This window comes from Melozone crissalis, unplaced genomic scaffold, assembly GCF_028551555.1.
Source record: "Melozone crissalis strain CALT ecotype California unplaced genomic scaffold, PUWL_Pcris_2 ptg000081l_1, whole genome shotgun sequence".
Lineage (NCBI taxonomy): Eukaryota > Metazoa > Chordata > Aves > Passeriformes > Passerellidae > Melozone > Melozone crissalis.
In genome coordinates this window covers 13,648,761-13,672,872 of record NW_026535858.1, presented here as the reverse complement: position 1 = coordinate 13,672,872, position 24,112 = coordinate 13,648,761, and the positions used below count along the sequence as shown (strand labels likewise).

Sequence of the window (24,112 nt, the reverse complement as noted above, 5' to 3'; positions counted from 1 at the left end):
TGAAACAATGAGGTATGAGAAGTCATAGATCCTGAGAACTGGTCATGCCAGAGGTTGCTCCTACACTATTGGAGCAGGAGATGAGTAAATGGAAAGAAGAGCAGAAAAAAATCTGGCAGCAAAGAAGTGGCTCCTGGAAGATAATTTCAAATGTGTAATTCCTTCTTTCTGTTGCAGCTGAGCCAGTGGTTCGTCTCCCTTTCTCTTTGGTCTTGTCTGTAGTGACTTCAGCATTGGTGGCTGCTTTAATTTTGGCTTTTTCAGGAATCATGATAGGTGAGTGTTTCTCTGCAAAAGATATTTTCGTATGAGGGCTGGATCTGAGCTAGGGATAATTGGGCCCTGAGAGGCAAAAGGATTCAGGTTTTGAGCTACTGCTGTATTTAAGGACACCTTCCCACACACATCTTCAGATTTCTGTAGTTGTTTCTAACCACAATGACCAAGTCAAGGAGGCTTCAGTTACTGACTGCATCTCAAAAGAGATGGTGTTTTTTGTGTTGTACTGTGTAGCTGCCAGAACACAGCTGCTTGTGGTTTTGTGAGATCTGGTTCTGTTTAATGCCTAAAAGCTTCTTTATTTGTGTGCATATGTACAGATTTCACCTCTTAATGTATGACATTTTAAGCTTAAACTCACATAGGTTCCCCTTTCACAAACTGCTCCTTAATATGATGTGGGTATGATGTGGGTATTCTTGGAATTTTTTCTTGAAATTCTAAAAGGTATTTTTCACCTTTTCATGTTCTTATTTTAAACACTCGCTCACCTGCATTTGATGCAAGCAGAATAGATCTGAATCAATGAAAAGGAGTCAGGGATTCAAACCACAGCTTTGCCACCTTTCTTTGTCCACACTGTGTGTGGTCTGGGGAAGGAGAGGGATGAACCAAGAGCAGGAAATTAGATCTGCACAGCTGTTTCGGTTTTAAGAATTTCAGGAATTATCAGTTGCATGCACATGGTCCTATGTCTGTGATTTCTGCCCTGACAGTGCCTTTTTACAATGACTAAGTACTCCTCAGGAGTGGAAGAGTAATCCTCTTTCCATCCAACGAGCCTATCATTTCCATCTCAGGAAAGGGCAACGATTTAAAAAATCAAAGCAAAGGCAATGAGGAGGAAAATGGAGGATAGGCAGGGTTTGTGGATAGGTCATTACATCCATCTGCCTTTGCAAGTGCATGTTTACCCCTTCAATTTTTCCCCTGAGCAACATCTGCTGGAGAAGATGCAATAACTGTTGCCGTCACAGTCTTTGGGCTCCATCCAGCTCCCACAGAAATCAATAGTGATTTAACCTGCTCCTGATTGTCATCTTCTTTTGGAAAAAATCCTGCAATATCAGTTACTATTTCAAGGAATATCCTCAGGATATTTTCAACGTGTGGTTTTAAATGTTGTTGCAGAAGCATCAGTGAAGTGATGCAAGGAATATAACATATCATAAACTGACTTCAAATGTGCTCCTACTCTCTTGTTTAGAAACAGAGGAAGTTTTGGAAAATTGGCTATTTTTCTATGTACAATGTGTTATTCTGGGGAAACAGCTTAGGCTATCCATTTTGAACAATATGATGCAATAATTAATTTCAGACTTTAGTCACTTCTGTGTGATTTAGGAAAGTCAGTTATACCCCACCTCCCACAAGTTTCAAACTGGACTTGTATTTGGAAGGTCTGGTTAAACTAAATAGAGCATTAAAACAACATCAGAACTCTGAGATCTCTCCAAGTGAAATTCATTTTACTCTTTCCTGACAGTCCATGAGCAAGCCTGTTTCTTTGTAAGATGTGTAAATCAAAGGTTCCCGGATATCTTCAGATCCCATTTTCTATCTGTAATTATTTGATGTACAGAAACATGTCAGTGTCACTGGCTGGTTTGATTCCCTGAAGTCTGGCCACAGCACAGTGAGTCCCAGTGAGAAGGGCTGTCCCACCTCCAGTCTCTGGCTGTGGTTAACTGTGTTCTCCTGTTTAGTGTATCGCCGCAAGCACCAGGAGCTGCAAGCCATGCAGATGGAGCTGCAGAGCCCAGAGTACAAACTGAGCAAGCTGCGAACCTCCACCATCATGACAGACTACAACCCCAACTACTGCTTTGCAGGAAAAACCACCTCCATTAGTGACCTTAAAGAGGTGCCTCGAAAAAACATCTCCCTCATCCGGTAAATCCATCTTTGCCTTCCCCACCCTTCACGTTGTACACCCACATGTCCCAGCTCTCCTAGAGAGGTGTGAACACACAGCTCTGTGCAAATTCTTGTGCACTTTTAGGTCCAGACTCCTTTCCATAAAATATACAGCTGCAGTAGTTAGGCTCATGTGGAGGGGACTAGATTTTGGCATTCACCTTGACTTTCTGCAAGTGCAGTGTTCATCTCCTGGGATTGTGAGGAGAACTGAATAGTCATCACCAGTAATTTAGTTACATCTTTTACAGACTATGCAGTGAATGACCCATTGCCATGAGCTGATGAAATTCTGGGATGGCTGAAGCTTGTAGAAGGCTCTTTAAAATCTTTGATGGGGTCTTTGGTAAAGACAATGACATCCTTAAGTGCAATAGCAAGGAAAGGAATGGATTTAAAAATGCCAGACAGTATTAAAAAGACAGGGATATAAAGCCAGCAAGATAATCACGTCTAGATGAGAACTTCTGAAAAGCTTTAAAGTGTCTCCTAAGAAAAACTTGAAAATTCGGAGTTCTTCCACACTTTGCTCTACTGCAGGATACCTGTGAATGTGACAGTACCCTAGTACCATGCAGTGTTACACAAAAAAATAAAAAGTGGAAGCAGGAGTCCTTGGGAAATTGGGAAGCTTAAGGTGCTGGAAAAAAATTATGGTCAGCGCAGTCTATGCAGTCTATGCAGTCTGCAATGTTTTGCTGTCCCTTATCTCATTCCTTCTTACCTGCACATCTTGCTGGACTGCACCTCAAGGTTTCCAGTGTACCCTGTGCTGCTGCTCCCTTTGTCACTTGGACTTTGTAAGGATTTTTGAAGTGTGGCAAATAGACAGCAGAGGATACAGCTGGGAATTGACAAGGGAAGGGAAAGTGGACTTTTTGGAAGGAGGATGAGTTATGAGCTGTAAAGATCTGGCTTATCCGCTCAGTTTGTAATAGGTTGGTCAGGCAGAGCCAAGAATGGTGTCTCAAGCTGATACCTACAAAATGTTATTACACAAAGTGGTTGAGTCACAGGCAACATGAATCCTCAGTGTGGTTTCACTGCCCAGACTGGTTCTATCCTGGCAAAACTACAGACAGAGCTTATGAACAACGGAGCTGATTGTTCCTCCTTGTTCCTATGGACAGGAGGGCAGCAGCCCATGCAAAAGCAATCCACTGATGCAGCAGAGAACAGAATCAATGCAGCCCTCAGCCCAGACCTGGCTCTAACAGGAGAGCGCATGCAGCCTTTTACCCAACTGAGATGCAGGAATGCCTCTTAGAGGCTGGAAATGCTACTGCCCAAAGTGCAGCCCATGCAGGGTTAAGAGGGACTCAGGATTTGGGGTGCAGCCTCATTCCCTGCTATATTTCACCATGTCATTGTGACTGGCCACTGATGTGAAATAGCTGTTGTTGTACCAGTTGACTTAAGGTTAAGAGAGTGAGGACTGAATAGACAGGTGTGCAAAATCTGTATCACAAGGGCATGGAACAGGATCTATTGTGTGATTACCCTTATTCCTTTCTCTTTTTCTTGTAATCTTATTCAGAAATAAAACTGTACATTTCATAACATGATCACTGCCAGAAACGATTCTCAGCACAAATTCTTAGAGCTGAGTGCTTTACAAAGCACTGTCATCACCATTTACTGGCTAAGGTACTTGCCCAGAATCACACAATAAGTCAGGAAAAGTTATTTGCTGTAGAATTCAAGTCTTTTGAGAATCATTGTGCCTCCTAGTTTCTTGCTCAATGTTTTGTTTAATGGTGATGCAGAAATATCAGGGGAACTGTTAATGTGTTTAGGGTGTGTAAATATCAAGACTAAAGGCCTGTCTTTATTGATCTGTTTTGGAGCACCCACCACTGAGCACTGATACCAAAGCCATAGATGAGTGCTCTCTGTTACGTGCTGCAATGCCAGCAGCTCGATTTCAGCGGGGAATGTTCACTTCCATGGACTGCTTTCCCTTCCAATTAAATAAAATGTAGGTTCATGAACAACCTCACCAAGGTCTGGTGAGATCATTATGTCAATATCCACTTCTCCCTGTTACACTGCCGTGAAAATCGTGAGCCTGTGAGCTGTGTCCACAGTGTTATAATGTGTGTTCTCTGTAGTAAAACCTTCTTGTCTTCTCTGGTCTGTCCAGGGGTTTGGGCCACGGAGCCTTTGGTGAGGTATATGAAGGTCAGGTGACAGGGATCCCCAGCGACCCCACTCCCTTGCAGGTGGCTGTGAAAGTAAGTGACAGTGAATGAGTTATCATGATGGTTTCATGCACTTTTCACCCAAGAGTCCCAATGCATTGTAACAATGAAGATGAGTGAAGCGTTGCTATAAGTCCTGAAGGACGTGGCTAGAAATATTGCTGCTCTGTTGCAACACTTAAATCCATCACAGCTTGTAGGATATGGGTATGTGAGACTACTAAAAGAGGTCTGTGAATAGTAAATAGGCAAAGATTTCCCACAGAGCCACAGTAGGCTGCAGGAATGAGAGCTAAATCTGTCCTCTGTCCATCCTCCCCATGCTACACCTGGTTGGTAATCTGTCCAAAAGTCTTCACAGGGCCAAAAGCTGCTGGCACATACATCAAAGACCCTGCAAGTAGGAGGTGGCTGGTTTTCCAGGGATCTCACCACTCCCTTACAGGGTGGGTTGGATGTGAAGCTAAATCCTAAGAGATCCTGGTAGAGTTCTCCAGGCCTTCAGCAGTCTAGCTGGCTTGTTTCCTCTTAGAGATTACATAGCAGCACAGTTCTGCTGCTGGTTACAAATCCCAGTCTTGCAGGAAGGGAGGATCACTGAACTGCAGAGAACTCAGGAGCTGTGACCTCACTCCTCATCCTCTATACAGCAGAGTCCCATATGTTGAACACTTCTCTGTGCACTCTGGGCTATTTCCTTTGCTGGGAGGAGGATGACAATGGCCTTGATGGGCCAAGAGTTCTGATATTTACCTTTCAACAGGCTTCACAGTCTAGTTTAGCAAGTGGTTGTCTTAGGGCGAGCTTTCTTTTGACAAAGGAGGATTGCTGCAGACAGTGTTAGTGCCAAGGTGTTCTAATCTGTAAGTTGAAGTATCTTCTCCTTGTCAACCTGTTCTTTCTTTTCCAGACATTGCCAGAAGTGTGTTCAGAGCAAGATGAGCTCGACTTCCTCATGGAAGCTCTCATTATTAGGTGTGTATGAATCACATCAACACCGCTTGTGTAGGCTTGCAAAGCTCCACAAAATAAAGAAAAAAAAGGTTCTTCATAGGTGGTGTCCTCTCAGCACATCTATGCAGTAGTTTTAGCACAAATAGAACAGACATTGCCATCCTTTTCTGTTCTTCTTACAAATTAAGAGGCACCAAATGATTAAAGGCTTAATTTTCAAAAGGATCCACATTGGTTTTCATTACCCAAAGTGAAAAATTTAAAGTCAAGATTTTAAAATTGATGATAAGATTTTTTTTATTTCTCTTAGAGAGGAGAACATACCTTAGGAATTTGGGTTTGGCTAGTCAAAACTAACAGATGGCCTTGACTTTATGGGGCTGTCATGTCATATGTCAGTGTCTGAATCACAGATGTGTGTCCCATCACATTTGACAGGTCGGGAGATAAGGAAGTATTAGAGACTTGACTGATAGTGGAACCCTGGAAAAAGTTGAAGATAGAATCTAAAATGTTAGGCTTTGTGCTTTCCCAGATCAACTGCACCTGCATAAGCAGTATGATAAATTATATAATTGTTAGATGTGATGATTGTTTAGTAATTAAATGTAATTATTATATAACCATAAGAAGAATAGTGAGAAACTATGTTGGAAATTCAGAGAGGGGCTAAATTTATGTATACAATAGAACAATATAAGTTTAATAATTAACATGAAAGTTATGTAACGATAGAGTATAAAACATGATCATTTTGGATGTATGGTCGGAGTCAGATTTGGGTTGAATATACCCTGATTCCCAGAGCTCTTAATAAAAAGCACCGCATATGATCGCTCTGTGATTATGTGTTTTTGAACACTAACATGGCCTCAAGAAACATCCCCCACAAGCGGATCCCCATGCCAGTGTGTTACTTAGAAGAACTTTACCCTAGCCCAACTTCTGCCTCTTGGATGGGGAAACTAAGAGCAGAATTTTCTCTGTTATCAGACATGTTCTGCTTCCTATGCCCCACAAGTCTTGCTGTAGCCCAAAAAGAATGCAGAAAACAGGACAGGGAGAGGAAAAGCAGCCAAAAGCCACTGCTTCCCCACCTCAGTCTGTCCCAACACTGTCCAGACAGACACAGAATGCGGGGGTAGTACTTAAGCTTTATCCAGCTGCCCTACCTTTGAGATTTGTTATTTTATGGGGGGGAAAAAAACCTAAAAACGTTCCCTGCAGCAAAAAGGCTTGAATGTTTTCTGCTACTGTGCTTTTTGGGTGAAAGTTGCTCCCCAACTGTGTGTCCCTGTCTCCACAGCAAGTTCAACCACCAGAACATCGTGCGCTGCATTGGGGTGAGCCTGCAGGCCCTGCCCCGCTTCATCCTGCTGGAGCTCATGGCTGGGGGAGACCTCAAATCCTTCCTGAGGGAGACACGGCCCAGACCGGTGAGGAAAGACTAAATTGTGGTTTGTTTAGGGGGCTGCTGCCACGAGGAAAACACTTAGCTAGAAAAGAGCTCATCTATGCAGATGCTATTTCCCAGCATTTTAGATGGTCACAAAATTTCTGTTGTTGTGAGACCACTCTGGAGGCAGGAGCCAGCAGGATAGGGAACAGATGCTGCTGGGGCTATGCAGAGGTGCCTCATCTCTGGACTTTGCTAGATAACATTGCCTAAAAAAAGAACAAAAGCAAAGTCTAAAAAAAAAAAGTTAAACTCAACTCTTACCTTCTCCTCACCAGCTGGGGGCAGGCTGGGGGGAAATGTTGAGCCAGTAATATTAAAAATATAAACCTGTTATTTAAACTGCTGATCAGATACATTTCTGTGGATATCTGTCAGTTCAAATTTGGCATAGGCAAGGAGACAATCCAGCCTGGAGCTGTCAACTTAATAGAAAATATCTTAAGTCCAGAGTTTTAAAGATTTTCCCCACTGAAATCAGCATCAATAGGAAGAGACAGTCAGCTACAAATGTGGAAGAAATAAATTATGACTTCTAGAGAGAATTCAGTATTTCAGAAGAATAAAGCTTTCTCTGAGTCCCTGGGTCAGAAAGTCACACAGATATTGCTGAAGTTTAAGGCTGGGCCCAGCTTCATATTTTGTCTCTAAGTTTGACAGAGGACAAAATGCTGCATTTTATTAGTACAAGAGAGACACAAATTTGCTCTAACAGGTATCAATAAGATTCTTCCTTGAGGCGTCTGGACACAGATCAACTTTTTTATTTTTTCCATGCGGTGTGGTTTTCAGACATATAAAATGGTCTATGAGACTCAGAAGCACTGCAGTCTTGAATAGGTTGCAATAAAGTGGCTCCTTCCTGGATAAGGAGGCTAAACGCCCAGAAAGGAAAGTGTGAAATCTGAGCAAGCAGACTTTATAAATAGAAGTTGTTTTTTTGAAGCACCTAGAGATGCTTCTGGAAATGGGCTGAACTTGATGGTAGGTGAATGGGGAAATTCATGTTCTGCAGTGTGGTCCCCACTCTCACCCAGTGCAGTGTAAAATGGCACAGACAGGATATGCTGCAGGTAAGTCCTTTGTTCAAAACTGCCAGGCTGTGCAAGGGCTGGGAAGGGGCAGGTGAAACACGATGAGATTTGGCTGCTTAAATTAGGGAGGCCAGCTCAGTGATGGTACAGATCTTGTGAGGAACTACCAAGAACACTAGTCCAGCACAGCAGGAATTTTTACCCACTTGCAGTAAAATGAGCCAGCTGCTTTTGTAGATGAAACTGTCCTTAATCTTGACAGGATGAAGTCATGGGAGCCTTCTGATCTGAGGAGTTTTTTTCTGTTTGGCCCTACCTCAGTCATGAATTCTTCCTTACCACAACTTCTGCTTTTGTCAGCAATAGCTCTGTGCAACCCCTGTGATAGCCCATGGCAGAAGAGGCTGATGGTTCCCTCCATTGCTTCCTTTGTATTTCTTTCTGCCTTCACATTCCTTTTCTTTCCTCGTCTTGGTTTGACACGACAGGTGTCTGCTTAAGGAAGGTAGGAGCCTCCCCTGAAATGGAAAATATAAACCCCCCTCCCTCTGAATTATTCTAATTTTGAAATTAAAAGGTTCTCAGGCAAAGATATGGGAATAGGAATAACAGTTCTTTACTAGGAAAACTGAAAATAACAATGCAATAGTACAAAAAAAAAAAAAAAAAAAACCACAGAGTCAGAATACAACCAGACTCCCTGTTGGTCAGGGTGTTGATAGCAGTCCAGTTGAAATGGTGGCTGCAGCCCTCCTGCAGTGCCAGCTGTGGTTCTGTTGGAGCAGGGATCCTGTAGAAAGGGTGTAGCTTTCCTCTGAAGGTCCGGGGGTGATGCAGGATGTAGATGGGCCTGGTCTTCCTCTGGGAATCCAGTGGAGAAGAAAGCTGCTCTTCTGGGAATCCAGTGGGAAAAAGGCTGCCTGTGGTGCTCCAAATCTCAGATTATATCCAGGTAGGAATGCTTGGCTCCTCCCCCTGGGTGGAGCATCTCCCAATGGGATGCTGTAATTTTATCAGCCATGCAGTGACACTCACTGGCCCACTAACAGAAGGTATGTCCTGGAGGGAGGATTGGTTGTAGAAGAGATAAATAAAACTGCCCAATGAACAGAAGATAACAGAAATAGAATACTCATCCCCATTTCCAACCTAAGACAATTGTCTTTCCTAACCTGTTTGAGGTTACCTGAGACTGATTATAACCAATACCAGGCACAAGGCCTTTTCCCATGAGCTTGAAGATTCTCCTTGGTTTCTGCATCTAACTTGCTCCCAGGAGTGAAGCAGACCTTGGATTGATGCCTCTGTTTCCTGCTTCATCCCATGTCTCCCACACTTTGGAAAAGCTGAGCTTCAAATGCAGATGGGTACTTGCAAGCTGGAACTGATCCAGAAAAGCAGTTTCCATTCCCTCTTTAACAGCTAGGTGAACGTGGGCAGCCTGTCTCTGTGCAGACACAGATCCACACTGTTTTGCTCCATTCTAATACCTTCTTTCCCTTTGCCTTGCCCTGCTTCTGCAAGCATCCCATGTGGTGTCTGCCTGGCAAGGATGACAGGGTAATTCATTATCTGGCTGCTGGGGCAGCTCCTGGGGGGCCAGTGGCACCTGTGAGTGCTGAGAAATCAGCCTCTGGTGCATTTTTGACTGCTGGCTCACAAACTGCGAGGCAAGGAGACTATGACTGATGAGAGCTGAGATGTGTGCAGGGCACTGTGCTCTGTGAAGTATGGGATCCAGCCCTGGAAGTGGATTTACCCTCTGCGTACACTCGAGGTGTGACAGAGTCTCTGTACACAAGGCCTGTGGCTCAGTGCTGGTGGATGTATCTTTGCACTGCTCTCAATGAACCCTGAGCTGCTTTGTTCCTCCTGTTGCTCATTCAGGGAAGACAGGCTGGCATAGCAGGCTGGATGTCCAGCTTTTCAGGGCCATGAAAGGAAAGGAAAGGAAAGACAAGAGACAGTACAAAGTAAAGAGCCTTTGATGAGCTTTGCTTCCAAAAGGAATTAATTGAACACAAGCCCTATCTGACTGGGTGGGTGGCAGAGATGCACTTCTCTACTCTGCAGTAAGCACCATATGAATTACTGCCTTTCTCCTTATTTACTTTCCACTTTTGTATTTTCTAGCTAATTTCTTTTACCTTGTCTTTCCCACCTACTTTTGCTTTCAGCCTAATTACAAAAAAAGAGATTTACATGTTCAGTCTCTACCTTCAGCCCTCAGTTGCCCTTTGCACTCCCTTGCCAGTAACATCAAATTCATTTGCTAGTTTTGGATAGACTTAATAGAAGTGTGAAAGACATTAACTTGGCACTAATTCCAAGGCTTATGGAAAAAGAAAGCACCAGGCTGGAGAGACCACCAGTTGCCACTGGCCAGCTACAACCTGTGTGGCTTGGAACAAGACACATGCAGCATGCTGCTGTGCACTTGCACACTGAAAAGCAGGAAAGGAAGCAGAGGGAATGGTGAAGGAGAAGGTGAATTAAGGGAAGGGGGGACTGAAGGCATTGCAAGGGACATGAAATGGAAAAATGGAAAGCTATAACAACTGCAGGAGGTATCAGAACACAGGATCCAAGTTATGAGAGATGAAGATGCTGCCAGCACTGTTGCGTGTTGTTCATCTGCGTTCTTCATGTAAAAAATGAAGTTTCACCTTAGCCAATATGTAATGATTTTTCTGGACTCTAAGCAAGAGTGATCATCACTGATACAAGACCAGTGATTCTTGTGGAATGTGTCCATTTATGCCAGCTGGGTCCTCTCCATAAGGTTCAGATTCATAATTCCCCATGAGTCCATGGCTGAAGGCCTTCTCTGTTCCATTTCTAATAGAGTTTCACCTCTATTACAGGATTACCTCTTCCCCCTCATCTGCAGAGAGGCAGGCTGGGAGATCCAGAGGCTCCTGGAATTGGAGCCTTAGCTCAGTGTGAGCATTGCAGAATTGTACATTCTGGGAGGTTCAGTGCTGATCTTTCTCACACACAGCACAGCAATTAAAGCCCAGCTCTGGAAGAGAAATCATATGTGGATAAATGATTCCCCTCCTTTGTGCTGTGCAGCCTGTTGCACAGAGCAGTGATTACACTGAACAATACACACAATTTCATTCACCTTTGGCAAGATTCAGCCTCACCTGGGAGGTGTCACGCCGGTGGTTCCAGCATGCCCACTGCCCCGAGCAGTGGAGCACTGCAGCTGGCACCGTCCATTCATCTGGGGAGCAAAGGCTGTAAAGCAAATCCTTTGGTTTGTCTCAAGGCTGCCCCCTTGCAAAATGAATCCCAAACCTCCATTTTTCAAACAAATTACATAGCTAAATTGTCCTTGGCTGGGCAGTCACATCTGTTTTAGGATTGTATTTAGCAAAATAAAAGGTGGAAGGAATTTATCCAAGGAAGGAAAGGAAAGCAAAAAGAAAAAAAAGGGGAAAAGAGAAAAAAGCTATACAGATCAAATCAGCTTGTGGCTTCAGCCTACAGACTGCTTTGCAGTATATCCAGAGTCTGAAATCGATTGTAGAGTAAAGAATTGGGCTTTTTACTCAGTTTTTCAGTTTTCACTTCAGGTTTCTGACCCTTGCTCGAAAGAGCAGGGAATGGGTAGATTGAGATATTAATTTCCCCTTGGTTATGCCCTGCAAGGGAAAAAGAAGATGTGCATTCTTTCTTATTGTAGCCATCTTGTGTAGCTGGTGAGTCACTTTAACTCACAGAGGTAAAAGAGATTATTCCCCCTTCCCCACAAAATGGCAGGGAAAGAGCTGCTTTATGTTTGCAGAAAATAGTTACTCTGTAAAGAGAAAAGTTTAAGGGGAGATGCAGTCCAGTGTTTTAAAAAAATCAGTGAAGTATATATATGCAATGAATTATACTGTGTAAATAATAAAATATAGGCAGGGGGAGCAAGATCACATTTTGGTTTATGGCCCTGCATTGAACATAACAGGTTTTGTTCACACAGAGATGCACCATTTTTCAATTATTTCATTAGTCAAGTATTGAGGCCAGTTTTTTTTTTTTTTTCCTAATATCTTCAGAGGACATTAAGCTGTTTTTTTTGGTTTGGTTTTTTTGGTTTTATTGTTTGGTGGGTTTTTGGGGTTTTTTTGGGGTTTGTTTTTGGCTTTTGGGGGGATTTTTTTGTGTTTTGTTTAGGTGGGGGTTTTTTTTGGTTTTGTTGTTGGTGCTGTTGTTGTTGGTTGGTTTTGGTTGTGGTTTTTTGTTTGGTTGATTTTTGGTTTTCAGTTTTACCAGCCAATGACCACTGTTTAACTAGTGGCTGCTGCAGAGCCTGGACTTATTTCCAGTCCCAGTTTGCAGTGGTTTAGAGCAGGTGGGGTGGCCAGCACAACATGGCATGCACCTGGAGATGGGCTGGAGAGCCAGCAGTCCCTGTCACTGGAGAAGCTGTGCTGATTTCTGCATTGGTGTGAGACCCCCAGGGGCAGGTGTGCCTTTTGGGGATTAGGCTGACTGGTTGGTGTCCTAAGAGAGAGCCAAGGAGTGTGATAAGGTTGTTTGGTGCAATAACTAAGGCTGATAAACACTTAGCCATGAAATGGTTGTTGTGCCATGAGCAGTCACTGCCACCCGGTTGTTTCTCATCACTCAGCTGGCAGCAGCACTTTCCCCTCTCCCACAGGACTGGCCACAGGGATCACTGCATCTCACCACAGGGATCACTGATTCATACCTCAGGCATCACTGAATCTCACCACAGGAATCGCTGGTTCACACCTCAGGCATCACTGAATCTCACCACAGGGCAGCAGCTGTGGTTTGGCTGCAGGGGCTGAGTGTGAATCCTGCCCTTTCCACCAGAGCATCTGGCTCCTCCTGGCAAGGGCTGTGGGCTTCATCACAGGGGCAGGAAGAAGGAGTTGGCAGCCTTAGCCTTCCATAGCCATTGGCTACACAAAACTGTGCCAGTGCTCTGAGGGGCAAGATAAAACCTACACAGATGTGGAGGAGGGAAAGAGCAAATGTGACTCATGCCATTATACAAAATGTCATTCCTGTGGTTCAAGGTGACTTTAGAGAGGAGCTGGCAGTAATACAGAGAAACTCAGTGAAGAACAGTTCAGGCTCCAGATCTCAAAAATCGTGCTGAAAATTCAGAAGATGTGCCCTAAGAACTGGGGGAAATTCTTACAGGGGCATCCCAATGGAGCTGGAAAGTCAGAGCCAGCTGATTCTGTCTGTTCTGATTCTGTCTCTGGGATCTGTGTAACGTTGTGTCTGCGCATCCTTTCATAGTTCATGGCTATGAACTCTCTCCTGTGCATTTTCCTAATCCCTTTGTCACTTGCTGGAGAGCTCCCAGCGCTGCAGCAGTGACAAATCACACCATATTTCTGCTTTTAACCCATGTGTGTCCCTTGTCTTTTGGCAGAATCAGCCCTCCTCCCTCTCCATGCTGGACTTGCTACACGTGGCCCGTGACATTGCCTGTGGGTGTCAGTACCTGGAGGAGAACCACTTCATTCACAGGTGGGTGAGCCCAGCCTGGGCAGCACTTGCACAAAGGCCAGCTGGGGCTCACAATGCCCTGCTCCATCTGTTTGTGTCCTGCTGCACTCTAGTGGCTGGATACCTTTAAACCAGGGAGACAGAATCAGAATTGTAGAAGCAATGAAGAAAGGAGCCGCTATAAATCAGGCTGGCAAAGGTCTGTAGTTTTGCCAAAGATTCTGAGCCCTGTCTCAGGACCTGCACTTGTGCAGCCTATTTACCTGCTCTGCAAATGGACACAGTGTGACAGAAGTCTTTAAGTCTCTCCCTGTCATGAATTTTATTTAGTGCCTGTTTGCTCGTTTTGGAAGCTTTTTCTCCCCTTCTCAAACACCTGCACAAGCACAGCCAGAAGGGCAACATCAGGTGACCATTGCTCCTGCAAAACAGGGTGCTTGGCAAGCACCTAGAATCTGCCTGTAGAGTAGAGATGAGAGAGGTGGCAGTTTGCAGCTCTGAGAGTCACCACAGGTGTGCCATTGTGTTATCCAGACCTCACCACAAGGTGTGCCATTGGGTTATCCAGACCTCACCACAAGGCGTGCCATTGTGTTATCCAGACCTCACCACAAGGTGTGCCATTGTGTCATTCAGACCTGAAGGTTTACTCCAGCCCAGCAGAGGTGGAGCTTGGAGCTTTACCTGCACGCACAGATTCAGGCCCACAGCTTCAGTATTCAGAGCAACACCTGCACACTGTTCTGGCAGTGTTCTGACACCTGTCTCTGGCAGTACAACAGCCTTTTGACAACACTTGAATGAGCACAGGAGGAACAGATCAGTGGATCATTGTCCAGACGGCTGGATGTTGGGACTAGTACATTCTGAAATCAGCTCCTCTTCTTGCACTCCTTAGAGACATAAAAATAACTCCTGGGGTGAAGGGAGGCTCACAGGAGGCCCACCCTCTCAACTGGAAGATGTTATGTGAAGTTTAAAGAGAAAATGTTAAAGAATAAAACTGTTCCTGCTGTGGGGATAGATTGGAACTGGGGACATTGCAGTTATCCATAAACACTGACTTTTCTGGCTGTTTGGGTTCTCTGCAGCTCAGGAAAGTAGGTACTATATTTTGTTTTCTTTTTGACTTGAAAAACTGTCAAATGATTAAGTGGCTCTTCTCTTTCTGTTTCTTTTCTTCCCTTTCCTTTTAGGGACATTGCTGCCAGGAACTGCCTCCTTACCTGTCGGGGTCCTGGGAGAGTGGCTAAGATTGGAGACTTTGGAATGGCCCGGGACATTTACAGGTAGCAGAGCCAAGCCCAGGGTACCTGCAAGTGGGAGGTCACTGAAATGGGGGAGGAGCAGTGTTTGTGCAGCCTCTTGTGCTGCTCTGTGTAACCCTGGTGAGGTGAGAGTGGAGAGATGCCAGCCTGGTGAATCCCTGATGCCTTCCTGGTGTTTGCCTTAAACTGCCCTGGGCAGTTTTCTCCTGGGCACTGAATTCTAATGGTCATGGAAGGTTTTTCCTCCCTCTTAGACTCTGTCCTCAGTTTCCTTTTTTTCATTCTCCATGCTGAATGGCATTGATGTGCCCCTTTGTTTTGTGATCCCAAATAATTCTGAGTTTAATCTCTCTCCTTGATGCTACCCCTGCACCTTTGGTTTGGTGTCATCAGTAAATTTCCTCAATTTACTGCAGCTAAAGGAGGAAGGTGCAGAAGGTCAGGAAAATGTAATCACCCAAACTGGAATTCAGCCAGGACACAGGGTTAACTACCTCTGCTCTTGCAAGAAGTGCCAGAAAATCTTTAATGACCATGAGCAGTCAGGGCTGCAGTTTGATGTTTCATCTTCCAGAGAGCACCTCTAGAAGTGCAGCTCCATATCCTGCTGTGCTGAGGAATTGATTTACCCTGACTCAGAAGAAGGAATGCCTCGTGCTCAGTCACCTGCACAGTTTATTCCAGTGCCTTGCCTTCTTTTTCTTCCTCCTTGGGGATTCTCCTGTGCAATTACTAAGCCAGGTTTGGCTGTGCTCAGCTTGAGCTCTGACAGTATCACAGCCTGAGGTGCTGCAAACAGAGTGCTGCCTTCAGAAACCCAAGTGTATCAGAGCTGCTTGGGTTTTTCCCTCCACAATGAGCCCCCATGCAGCCCCACTGTCAGATGGGGGTCTGCTGGAACAAAGCAGCATCTGTCACCCTCACACAATCAGCAGAACTGACTGCCCAGATGAACACTTTGGTGCTGAGCTTTCAAAGGTGCCTTTGAAGCCTGCATGTGTTTCTTTGTCCAGGAGCACCCTTTGGATGCCCAGGCTGTGCTGTTGTGATCAGTGACAGCAGCTTGCGTGAGCAGCTCCTGCACCTGCCAGCATGGCATTTGGGGCTTGCAGGTTTTATTTTAAATGACAGCCACTTCAAAGGACTGTTGTGACTCCTGTCTCAGGAACATTTTTGTGTCAGTGTCCCAGCTCTAACGACCTGGCATCCTCCTCAACAAGCTCCTTGCTCCTATTGAGGGGTTTGGATTTTACAGACAGTGCTTTAGACTGGGTATATATGGGATAGGTTTGGTTTATTCTTGCTGGGTATGCCCAGGATGACCATGTGTGAGATGAGGTGAGGAGATCTTGCTGTGGTTGAAAGGGGCAGGAGGAATTTCTGCCAGCAGCAGTTACTGTGTTAGTAATTCCCTAGGAGCATGAGGATAACTGGTTCACCAGATCAGGCCTGAAGTGATGTAGATTAAACAGCACTTCCAATGGTTTGCTCTTTTCCACTACTTCTATGAGAAGAAACAGGTCATTCTAGCACTTAGGTTGTTCCACCTAAATTAGTCTCTCCTCAGGCTCATCATTTGAATATTTGTAATTACAAAAATCCCATATTGATGTCATTTTCTGAATCCTTGGTTGACTCTTTTGTTCTGTTTGTTCTTTGCAGAGCCAGCTACTATCGTAAGGGTGGGTGTGCAATGTTGCCTGTCAAATGGATGCCCCCTGAGGCCTTCATGGAAGGGATCTTCACATCAAAAACAGACACATGGTGCGCTTCCTTTCCTCCGCTGGCCGTGTTGGAACCCCTTTTGTAAACCATGAATATTTTGTAAAAAACACATGTTCTTGTTCATTTTTCACACACTAAAAAGGCAAGCTGGGTCTTTCAGAGGCAACAGTGTTTGAGGAGACAAGGGAGCAGAGAGGTCAGGCCTGTGCAGAGGTGGGGACTGCAGGGCAGGGAGAGCAGAGCAGATGCAGGTGCTGCTCCAGCTGGAAAGCATCAGTCCCACACTGAGGAAAGCAGCAGGGGAGGCTGCAGGCACAATCCATCCTGCCAGTCAGGGAGAAGGGTGTCCTGCATTGTGGGTTTTGCCTTTCTCCTGGCCTGCAGCAGCACTTGGAGCTCCTGAGTGGCCAGAGGTGGGGAGGAAAATCGGGAGAGCAGGAGGCAAGAGCTCAGGGGGTGTGTGGTGGCCAGGACACAGCACCTGAGCAGGCCCCAGCAGAGGGGTGAGGTCCACACTCATTGTACAGCTGAGCTCTGCCTGTCTCAGCTCCAGGCAGAGGAGTTCCCCATTGCTGCACATCTCTCTACAGCTTTAATGTGAATTAAATCAGGTGAATGCTTTGGAGGGGCACAGTCCCAGCCACTGTCCCCAGGGCTTTGCAGGCCACAGTGCCCAGGCCAGGGCTGTGTGTGCTGGGGAGGGTTTTCATTGTTCTCTGAGTGACAGGTGGGGCCTGTGGGCCTCAGAGCACCAGTGGGGATTCACTAGCAGATATTTCATGCAGGGTAGCTATTCCAGAGGAAATTTTGCCAAAACCACTGTCTGCAGCAGTGGTCAGTGTCTCAGAAAAAGATGACCTGGCTTTCACTTTTGCTATCTCCAGTTGAGCAGTGCTGAGTACAAGGGCAAAGCAACCATGTTTACCTACCTACATCATAGGCTTCACTCACCTAGCAGTCAATTACTGATATTTGTTAAAAGTTTTAAAGTTACAGCTGTGCGGCTTATTTATGTCTGAATCCTACAGCAGGATTTCCACCAGCTGCCTGATCAAGGGTTGCAAAGAGCAATGCTGATGGTACTGAACCTAAGGGCACTGCCCACCTGTGATGGTCATTCCAGTATCCCTCACTTTGTTTTTCTTTGTTTCTCTTTGTTTCTTGTTTCTTTGTTTATACTCAGGTCCTTTGGCGTGTTGCTGTGGGAGATATTCTCTTTGGGATACATGCCCTACCCCAGCAAAAGCAACCAGGAGGTTCTGGAGTTTGTCACCAATGGAGGAAGGATGGATCCACCTAAAAACTGCCCTGGCCCTGTGTATGAGACTTTGATATATTCATAACTTTGATATATTCCTGCAACTAAGTTTCTGTTTCAGATGCTTTTTCTCTACCCAAAAGTTAATGACCTTTAAGATTGACCTAATCATGGCTAATCTGCTTTATTAATCTTTAGTGCCAGTGATTTCTCTAATAATTAATTTTTCTTTTGTTTTGGAGAATAAATCAGGGTCCATTGGAGAAGTCCTGGCCACTGCTTGTTTGGTCAGAGATGACACAATTTCTCTGTCTTAGGTTAGCTGTGACGCTTCAGTGCATCAGACTGTTCACAGGCAGGGAAATCTGGGCTCCTTTATCTGTAGCCCTGCCTACCTTTAGTGTGTTTTCCAAGGGATTTCAGGTGGATGAGTAATTCTTTGAAAGACTGTGCATTTCACCCCACTGGTGGTCACACTCCAGTGGTCACCAGTGCATCAGTTGTCCAGCTCCAGGGTGTCGCAGACATCTTGTCATGAAAATCCTTTCCTTAGGATTTTTTCCTTCTGAGAAGCTGAGAGGCCTCAGGAACAAAATGTAAACATTGATTATCTGCTGCTGTGGAATGCAACAGGTGGATCTGTGATTGGCCCATGTTGGATGTTTGTAATTAATGGCCAATCACAGCCCCAGCTGGCTTGGACAGAGTCCAAGACAGCTGCCTTTGTTATGATTCTTTGGCATTCTATTCTTAGCTTAGCTAGCCTTCTAAGATGAAACCTTTTCTTCTATTCTTTCAGTATAGTTTTAATGTAATATATATCATAAAATAATAAATCAAGCCTTCTGAAATATAGAGTCAGATCTCCGTCTCTTCCCTCAACATAAGACCCCTGTGAACACTGTGACACCAGGGAAGGCAGAGAACTCTCATTTATTAGAAGCAAGAATGGTGCTGAATGTCTGTGATTCTGTCTGTGATTCCCAAGCTGCCATGAGTAGTTGGCACATCCCATGGGATCTGCCATTCACAACCATCTCCTGTTCTGCCCTTCCAGCTACCGCATCATGACCCAGTGTTGGCAGCACCAGCCTGAGGACCGGCCAAACTTTGCCATAATCCTGGAGAGGATTGAGTACTGCACTCAGGTATCCGTGTTCATTCACCTCAGACGGCAGAGGTGGAGAGGGTTCCTCTTGAGGAGCTCTCTAGACAAGCCAGGACTCGAGATGAGGAGGCAGCACTGCACTGCTGCAGTCAGGGGAGACTGATGTCAGCCTGGGACCCCTGGCTGGGATATTCACCTCACCAGGTGCTTGTTTGCTGCTGAAAGGCACAGGCTGACACAGCTTTACAAAGAGCACACCTGTAGCCCTGCTTCTGCTTATAGAGGCACAGATTCCAACAAGCAAAAGAGCAAAGACAGGGCAGCACCTGCGCTGCTTTCACATGTCTCATCCCAGACACTCCATCCCAGCATTTACCCTTAAGGCACAGTCAGCACTGAGCAGCAATGGTCCCAGCTCAGAGCATCCTTTGCAGGTGGTTTCAGCAGCTGTTGGCAATTTTTTTTTAATTTGACAGCGCTGGAGTAGGCAGGTGGAGAGATGGCCAGGCTAAAGGAGTGGGGATTCTTAGGCTAGGCAATGGGGAAAATCAGTAAATCTGATTTACTTATTTTTTACCACTAGTTTAGCTTGTGAAGAATAGAGCAGTTTGGAAGATGTTCTCCTGCCTGCATCAGTGCAGGCTCCTTGTATGATCTCACTGTTTTTCACTTCAGTCAGTTTGCTTTCCCTTGCTGTTTGGGAAGCTTGATCTGTTTTTTATGTCTGTTTGGATCCTGGGATTGGGAGGCATATTTTTCTGCTATCTGTAGCTTGCCATGGCATATAGCAATAAGTAAAGGTTGCCAAGATCACTGCATTTTCTCTCAGTTTAATTTTCAAAACTGCTTAAATAGCTCAGAACCACAGCCCCTGTGGATTCAGGCTTCAAGGGGTCTGCCAGTATTGTCTTCACTCTGCATTCCCATTCCTCCCTTCTCATGTGGAGGCAATACTTACATGGTTCCAACTTTCTCAATATTATCTGAGAGTGTTATGAACTCTGAGATGATAGAGATTCCAAAAAGCATTCCCACAGGAAATTTTGCTGGACATAAAAAATGCTTTTCATTGGTTTTGTGCCTCTGCTGTTCTGTGGTGAGTTTAAGGGTTACTTTCTTTTAAAGAGTTGGATTTTAAGGATATCTTGTTGCATCTCACACCTAACTGCATTCTGTCTATCCCCTCCTCATGGAATGTGGGCTCTGGGTGGTGGGATGTGTTGAGATCGTAGCATGACAGCTGCATGATGTGTGATGGCTGCAGGCTTTGAGGAATTCCCGTTGTTCCCTTGGGCAGGATCCCGATGTCATCAACACCACCCTGCCGGTGGAATACGGCCCGTCGGCTGAGGAGGAGGAGAAGGTGGTGATGCACCCCGACGATCCAGAGGGAATTCCTCCTCTCTTGGTCCCAACACACCAAGACAGAAAGGATGATAAGCAAACCCTGCCATCTCCACCACCCCTGGCATCAGCCGTCACTGCTGGAAAATCTCTAGGGAAAATGGGAGCCTTGGAACAGCCAGCCCCGGGGAAGGTGCAGTCAGCCACGGGGGGAGGACACATCAACATGGCCTATGCCCAGTCCAACCCCCCTTCCGAGCTTCACAAAAGCCGGGGCTCCAGAAACAAGCCCACCAACCTGTGGAATCCAACCTACGGCTCCTGGTTTGCGGAGAAGCAGGCCAGCAAAAACAGTTCTCTGCTGGAGAAGGAGAGGCCCGAGAGGGAGAATTTGGGACAGGAAGGAAACTGTACTGTGGGGCCCAACATTGTGACTGGCAGGCTGCCAGGCTCCTCCCTGCTCTTAGAGCCATCTTCCCTAACCGCAAGCGTTAAAGAAGTGCCTCTCTTTAGGCTCCGCCACTTCCCCTGTGGGAACGTCAACTACGGATACCAGCAGCAGGGCTTGCCCTTGGAAAGCTCCACAGCACCTTGTGCTAGCAGTTACGAGGACCCTGTCCTCAGAAACAAGAGCCACATAACCCAGCAGGGGCCCTGAGTGCCCTCGACCCTCTCTTGACTTTTCCCCCCCGTGGCCCCTGAGCCTTGCAGAGATGTCCCGTTACCCAACACACCGCGAGCAAGGCATGGGACAGCGTCACCTCCTGTTTCGTGCAAACTTGCTCCAAAAGTGCCACCCTTGAGGCTGTAATTTCTACTAACCCGAGAGGCTTCAAACCACCGGGGCCCCAGCAGAGTCAAAGGAACGAGGGGGAGGGAGGATGCAGGGAACTGTTTGTTGTTAACTGCAAGGCCCAGCTGCTGTTGCATCAACTCATCCGCATGGTTGTCGTCATGCCCTTCCTGTGAGCTTTTCCCAGTTGTGCGTCCTCCGCTTCCGTGTCAAGCCGTGGCTCACTGCCATGAGTGTTTCATGTCTGGGCTTTCCCGTGCCAAACTTGTCGTTGCTGTGGAAGACCTGGAGGTCTCCTGCTGCTGGCAGGGCTTGTAGTGGGTTTGGGAAAAGTGTCGTCTATCCAAACCAAAATAAAGAAATACGACGGCGCTGAATGGTGACACGATGGCACGTTCTCCAGTCTTGGTCCAGCTGCAATCCAGCCTTCAAAAGTCCTTGAATGCACAGTGTTGTGGGGGTGCTGGCAGGGCAGTGGAAAAACCCTGGTCACACTGCATCACTTGAAGGGGAGGGCAGAGGAAGCAGAGGATGGGTGTAGATGCTACGAGGCATTCAGGGGGCAGGCATTGTTTGGCTGGGGTTTTTTTGGTTTGTTTTTGTTCACCTGTGCTTAACCACCAGAACCAAGTAAAGCCCTTTAAGATTCCTTCTGTCCTACAAAAGTAGGGATGCCCTTCATCAGGAACGTGAGAGTGTCAAGTGGAATGAAGGTGAAGCTTTAAAGGACCATGGTCACAAGAGAGACTTTCACCGTGCCCTGAAAAGGGACAGCTACCTGCATACCTCGAAGGTTTGAAATAGCCTTTGACATACACTGTATGAACAACACCATGAAGGCAGAAGACTACATTGTGCCACTGTCTGGAAGCCAAATACTGTCTGTACTGAAGGGTTTAGAGCCCTTTTTTCTTTGGCAAAATACATGTATGATAGTGGTTTAAGGACAAACACTCCATTGACTCACTTTGTACACCCCGTGCATGAAAAATACTCCAGTTAAGTGTATTGTCAAAACATAGATGTAGGAAATAATTCATGTGTAAAGATGTGCATTAGTAACTTCAGCTTAGGATTGGGAGGAGCTGTTTTAGCATGATTGCTATCCAAAAAAGGGGTGCTTATTTCCATAGAGATGGGAGTCCTGGAGCATCAGCAAAGGAGTGGGAAGATGTTCTTCAGTCTGAGACTCTTCATTTCAGTGAAGTGACCCTGAGTCTGGCCCTGGATCCAAACATTGAGGTAAGCTTCCTGTCTTCATCAGGAAACAAACTAGAATCTCCATACCTCCTAAACTTTGGGATGGGCAGATTGAAATTGGTGGATTTGGCTTGGGCCACCCCCTTGAACAAAACACACTGCAGGGGGAGTACTAGTGTGCTCTCCTAATCTGCCTTTGTGATGCCTCTGACACCCAGAATTGAATCCTCTTTTTAGACCAAAGCCAAAAGCAGATGTGGTGACTGGTTAACAGGCTGTGCTCCTGTTGGGAAGCTTGGGTCAGGGGCTGCTCTGAATTTCATGTTCATCTGCTAGAGATCCATCCCACTGCTGCTGCATGGGTTAGGGGGGATAACAAGGGTCACGCTTACAGGCTTCTTTAGGCTGAGCTAAGAGGGTATTTGTCATCTCCCAGGTTATTAGGCTCACAGCTCTTGCTGTGAAATAGCCACTGGGGAGGGATTCTGTCTAGCTCAGGATTGTGTTAGTGTCACACCAGTGTCTCTCTCTCTAGCTCAGTAAACTCAGTGGGGCAGTTTCTCGAGTCTCAGGAAAGCTGATTAATTCAGGAGGCAAGCACCATCTGAACAATTTATCACACTAGGACATTATTCACATATAATAGCAATTTTCATTTAAGTATTCCAGCTTTCTCATTTTCAGAAGAGCTGAACTCATTGTTTTCTTTAGCCTTTCTTTGGAAAGGAGCACACTCTGGGTTTTTGCCGCCTTACAAAGTTACTGAGGGCAGAAGCTGACCTGTTTACTGATGAGTGTTTTCAAAAGAATGCACAAGAACAAAAAGTTGCTAAGTTAATGATCTTTGACTAGCTGAAATTATTAATTCTTGGATCTGGCGCAGCAGCTTCCATGCTGCACAAATGCAGATAAGCTGCCAGGTTGTGATGTTAAAGGTGGAATTTCTAAAGAAACTTAAAAAGTACAAGCAGGAAGAGATGATTTTAAGCCTGTAGGTGTGAAAGGCAGGCTCTCCCAGCCATGGTGAGGGCGTGGTTGCTGCTTTGAGCTTGTGCTGTGCAGTTATTTTATCACAGAATTTCTTACAGAATGGGAGTTGTAAAAAAAATGAAGGTGCTAAACACAATCCTGCTTCTTACCTATGGAATATGTCAAGAGATAATTCTGATCGGGGAAATGGGGAATTGCTACTGAAATTTTCCAGTCTGCTGAATACAGTGCATTGAGACAAATACTGTTCAGCCCTGGCAACTGCTTTTAAGTGAGCTTCCCTCTAGTGTCTCCAGTGCAAAATGCTTTGTTGTGGGCTCTTTAATGGTTTGGATTTTCTTGGTTTGTTGGGGTTGGAGTTTTGGGATTTGTTTGTATTACTGTTGTTTGTTTGTTTGTTTGTTTGTTTTTTAATCCCTCTCTCTTAACTCTTGGAATTCAGAAATACAGTTTGGGCTCATTTTTAATGTTAAAACCATACAATTTCTGAGCTCTTCCACAGCAAGCATTTAGTTTGGTATCTCTGTGTGCTGTCCAAGCACAGTACCCCAGGTTGAAAAAACTGTTCTATAAATATTGGTGGTAATCAAATCTCCTCACTTAGAAACAGGACCTGGAGCATTTGCCTGTCCTTTTTCTTAGAAAACAAATACTACCATTAATTGCTTGGACTAAAGGGTGCTCTGTTGATTGTGTTCAGGCTGCAGTTGCCATGAGCATCAACCAGAAATTTTAATTTCTGTGTCTAGGATGATTCACCTGTTCAGTACTCAGAGCTGCAGGGAGCAGAAGGGATTTAAGTCACCATGGGCTCACCAGACCAAAGCACTCTGTAAATCCCAAATTCCTCTATCAAACCCCTCCATGCTAGGAGAAAAACAAATTCAAGTTATTTTAACCCTCTTACCCATTTTTGTCAGTAACTTATTTTTCAAATTATGGTTTATTGACACACTGTATATTTTTAACCAACTTGTTTTAAGATCATTAATCTTTTGTGTTGGTAGTAATGATGTTCTGATTTATGTCTTCCTCATTCTGCAGTGGAAAAGCGGGAAGCAGTGTGATCTACAGGATGTGAAGCACAACTGGGGAAAAACC

The 24,112-nt window shown here is 45.4% G+C and overlaps 1 protein-coding gene across 3 annotated transcripts in view; it reads left to right on the top strand.

The window, feature by feature from the left end:
- ALK (ALK receptor tyrosine kinase) overlaps positions 1–24,112 on the top strand; it is a 307,502-nt gene extending 283,390 nt beyond the window's left edge. For all 3 annotated transcript variants that reach the window (XM_054290348.1, XM_054290347.1, XM_054290350.1), the window contains 12 exons: positions 178–276; positions 1,986–2,172; positions 4,340–4,430; positions 5,308–5,372; positions 6,658–6,787; positions 13,249–13,346; positions 14,522–14,614; positions 16,256–16,357; positions 17,502–17,636; positions 18,634–18,724; positions 19,982–22,063; positions 24,056–24,112. In XM_054290348.1, the coding sequence (XP_054146323.1) occupies positions 178–276; positions 1,986–2,172; positions 4,340–4,430; positions 5,308–5,372; positions 6,658–6,787; positions 13,249–13,346; positions 14,522–14,614; positions 16,256–16,357; positions 17,502–17,636; positions 18,634–18,724; positions 19,982–20,686 (1,796 nt within the window). In that variant the 3' untranslated portion in view covers positions 20,687–22,063; positions 24,056–24,112. The remainder of the gene's footprint in view (positions 1–177; positions 277–1,985; positions 2,173–4,339; positions 4,431–5,307; positions 5,373–6,657; positions 6,788–13,248; positions 13,347–14,521; positions 14,615–16,255; positions 16,358–17,501; positions 17,637–18,633; positions 18,725–19,981; positions 22,064–24,055) is intronic.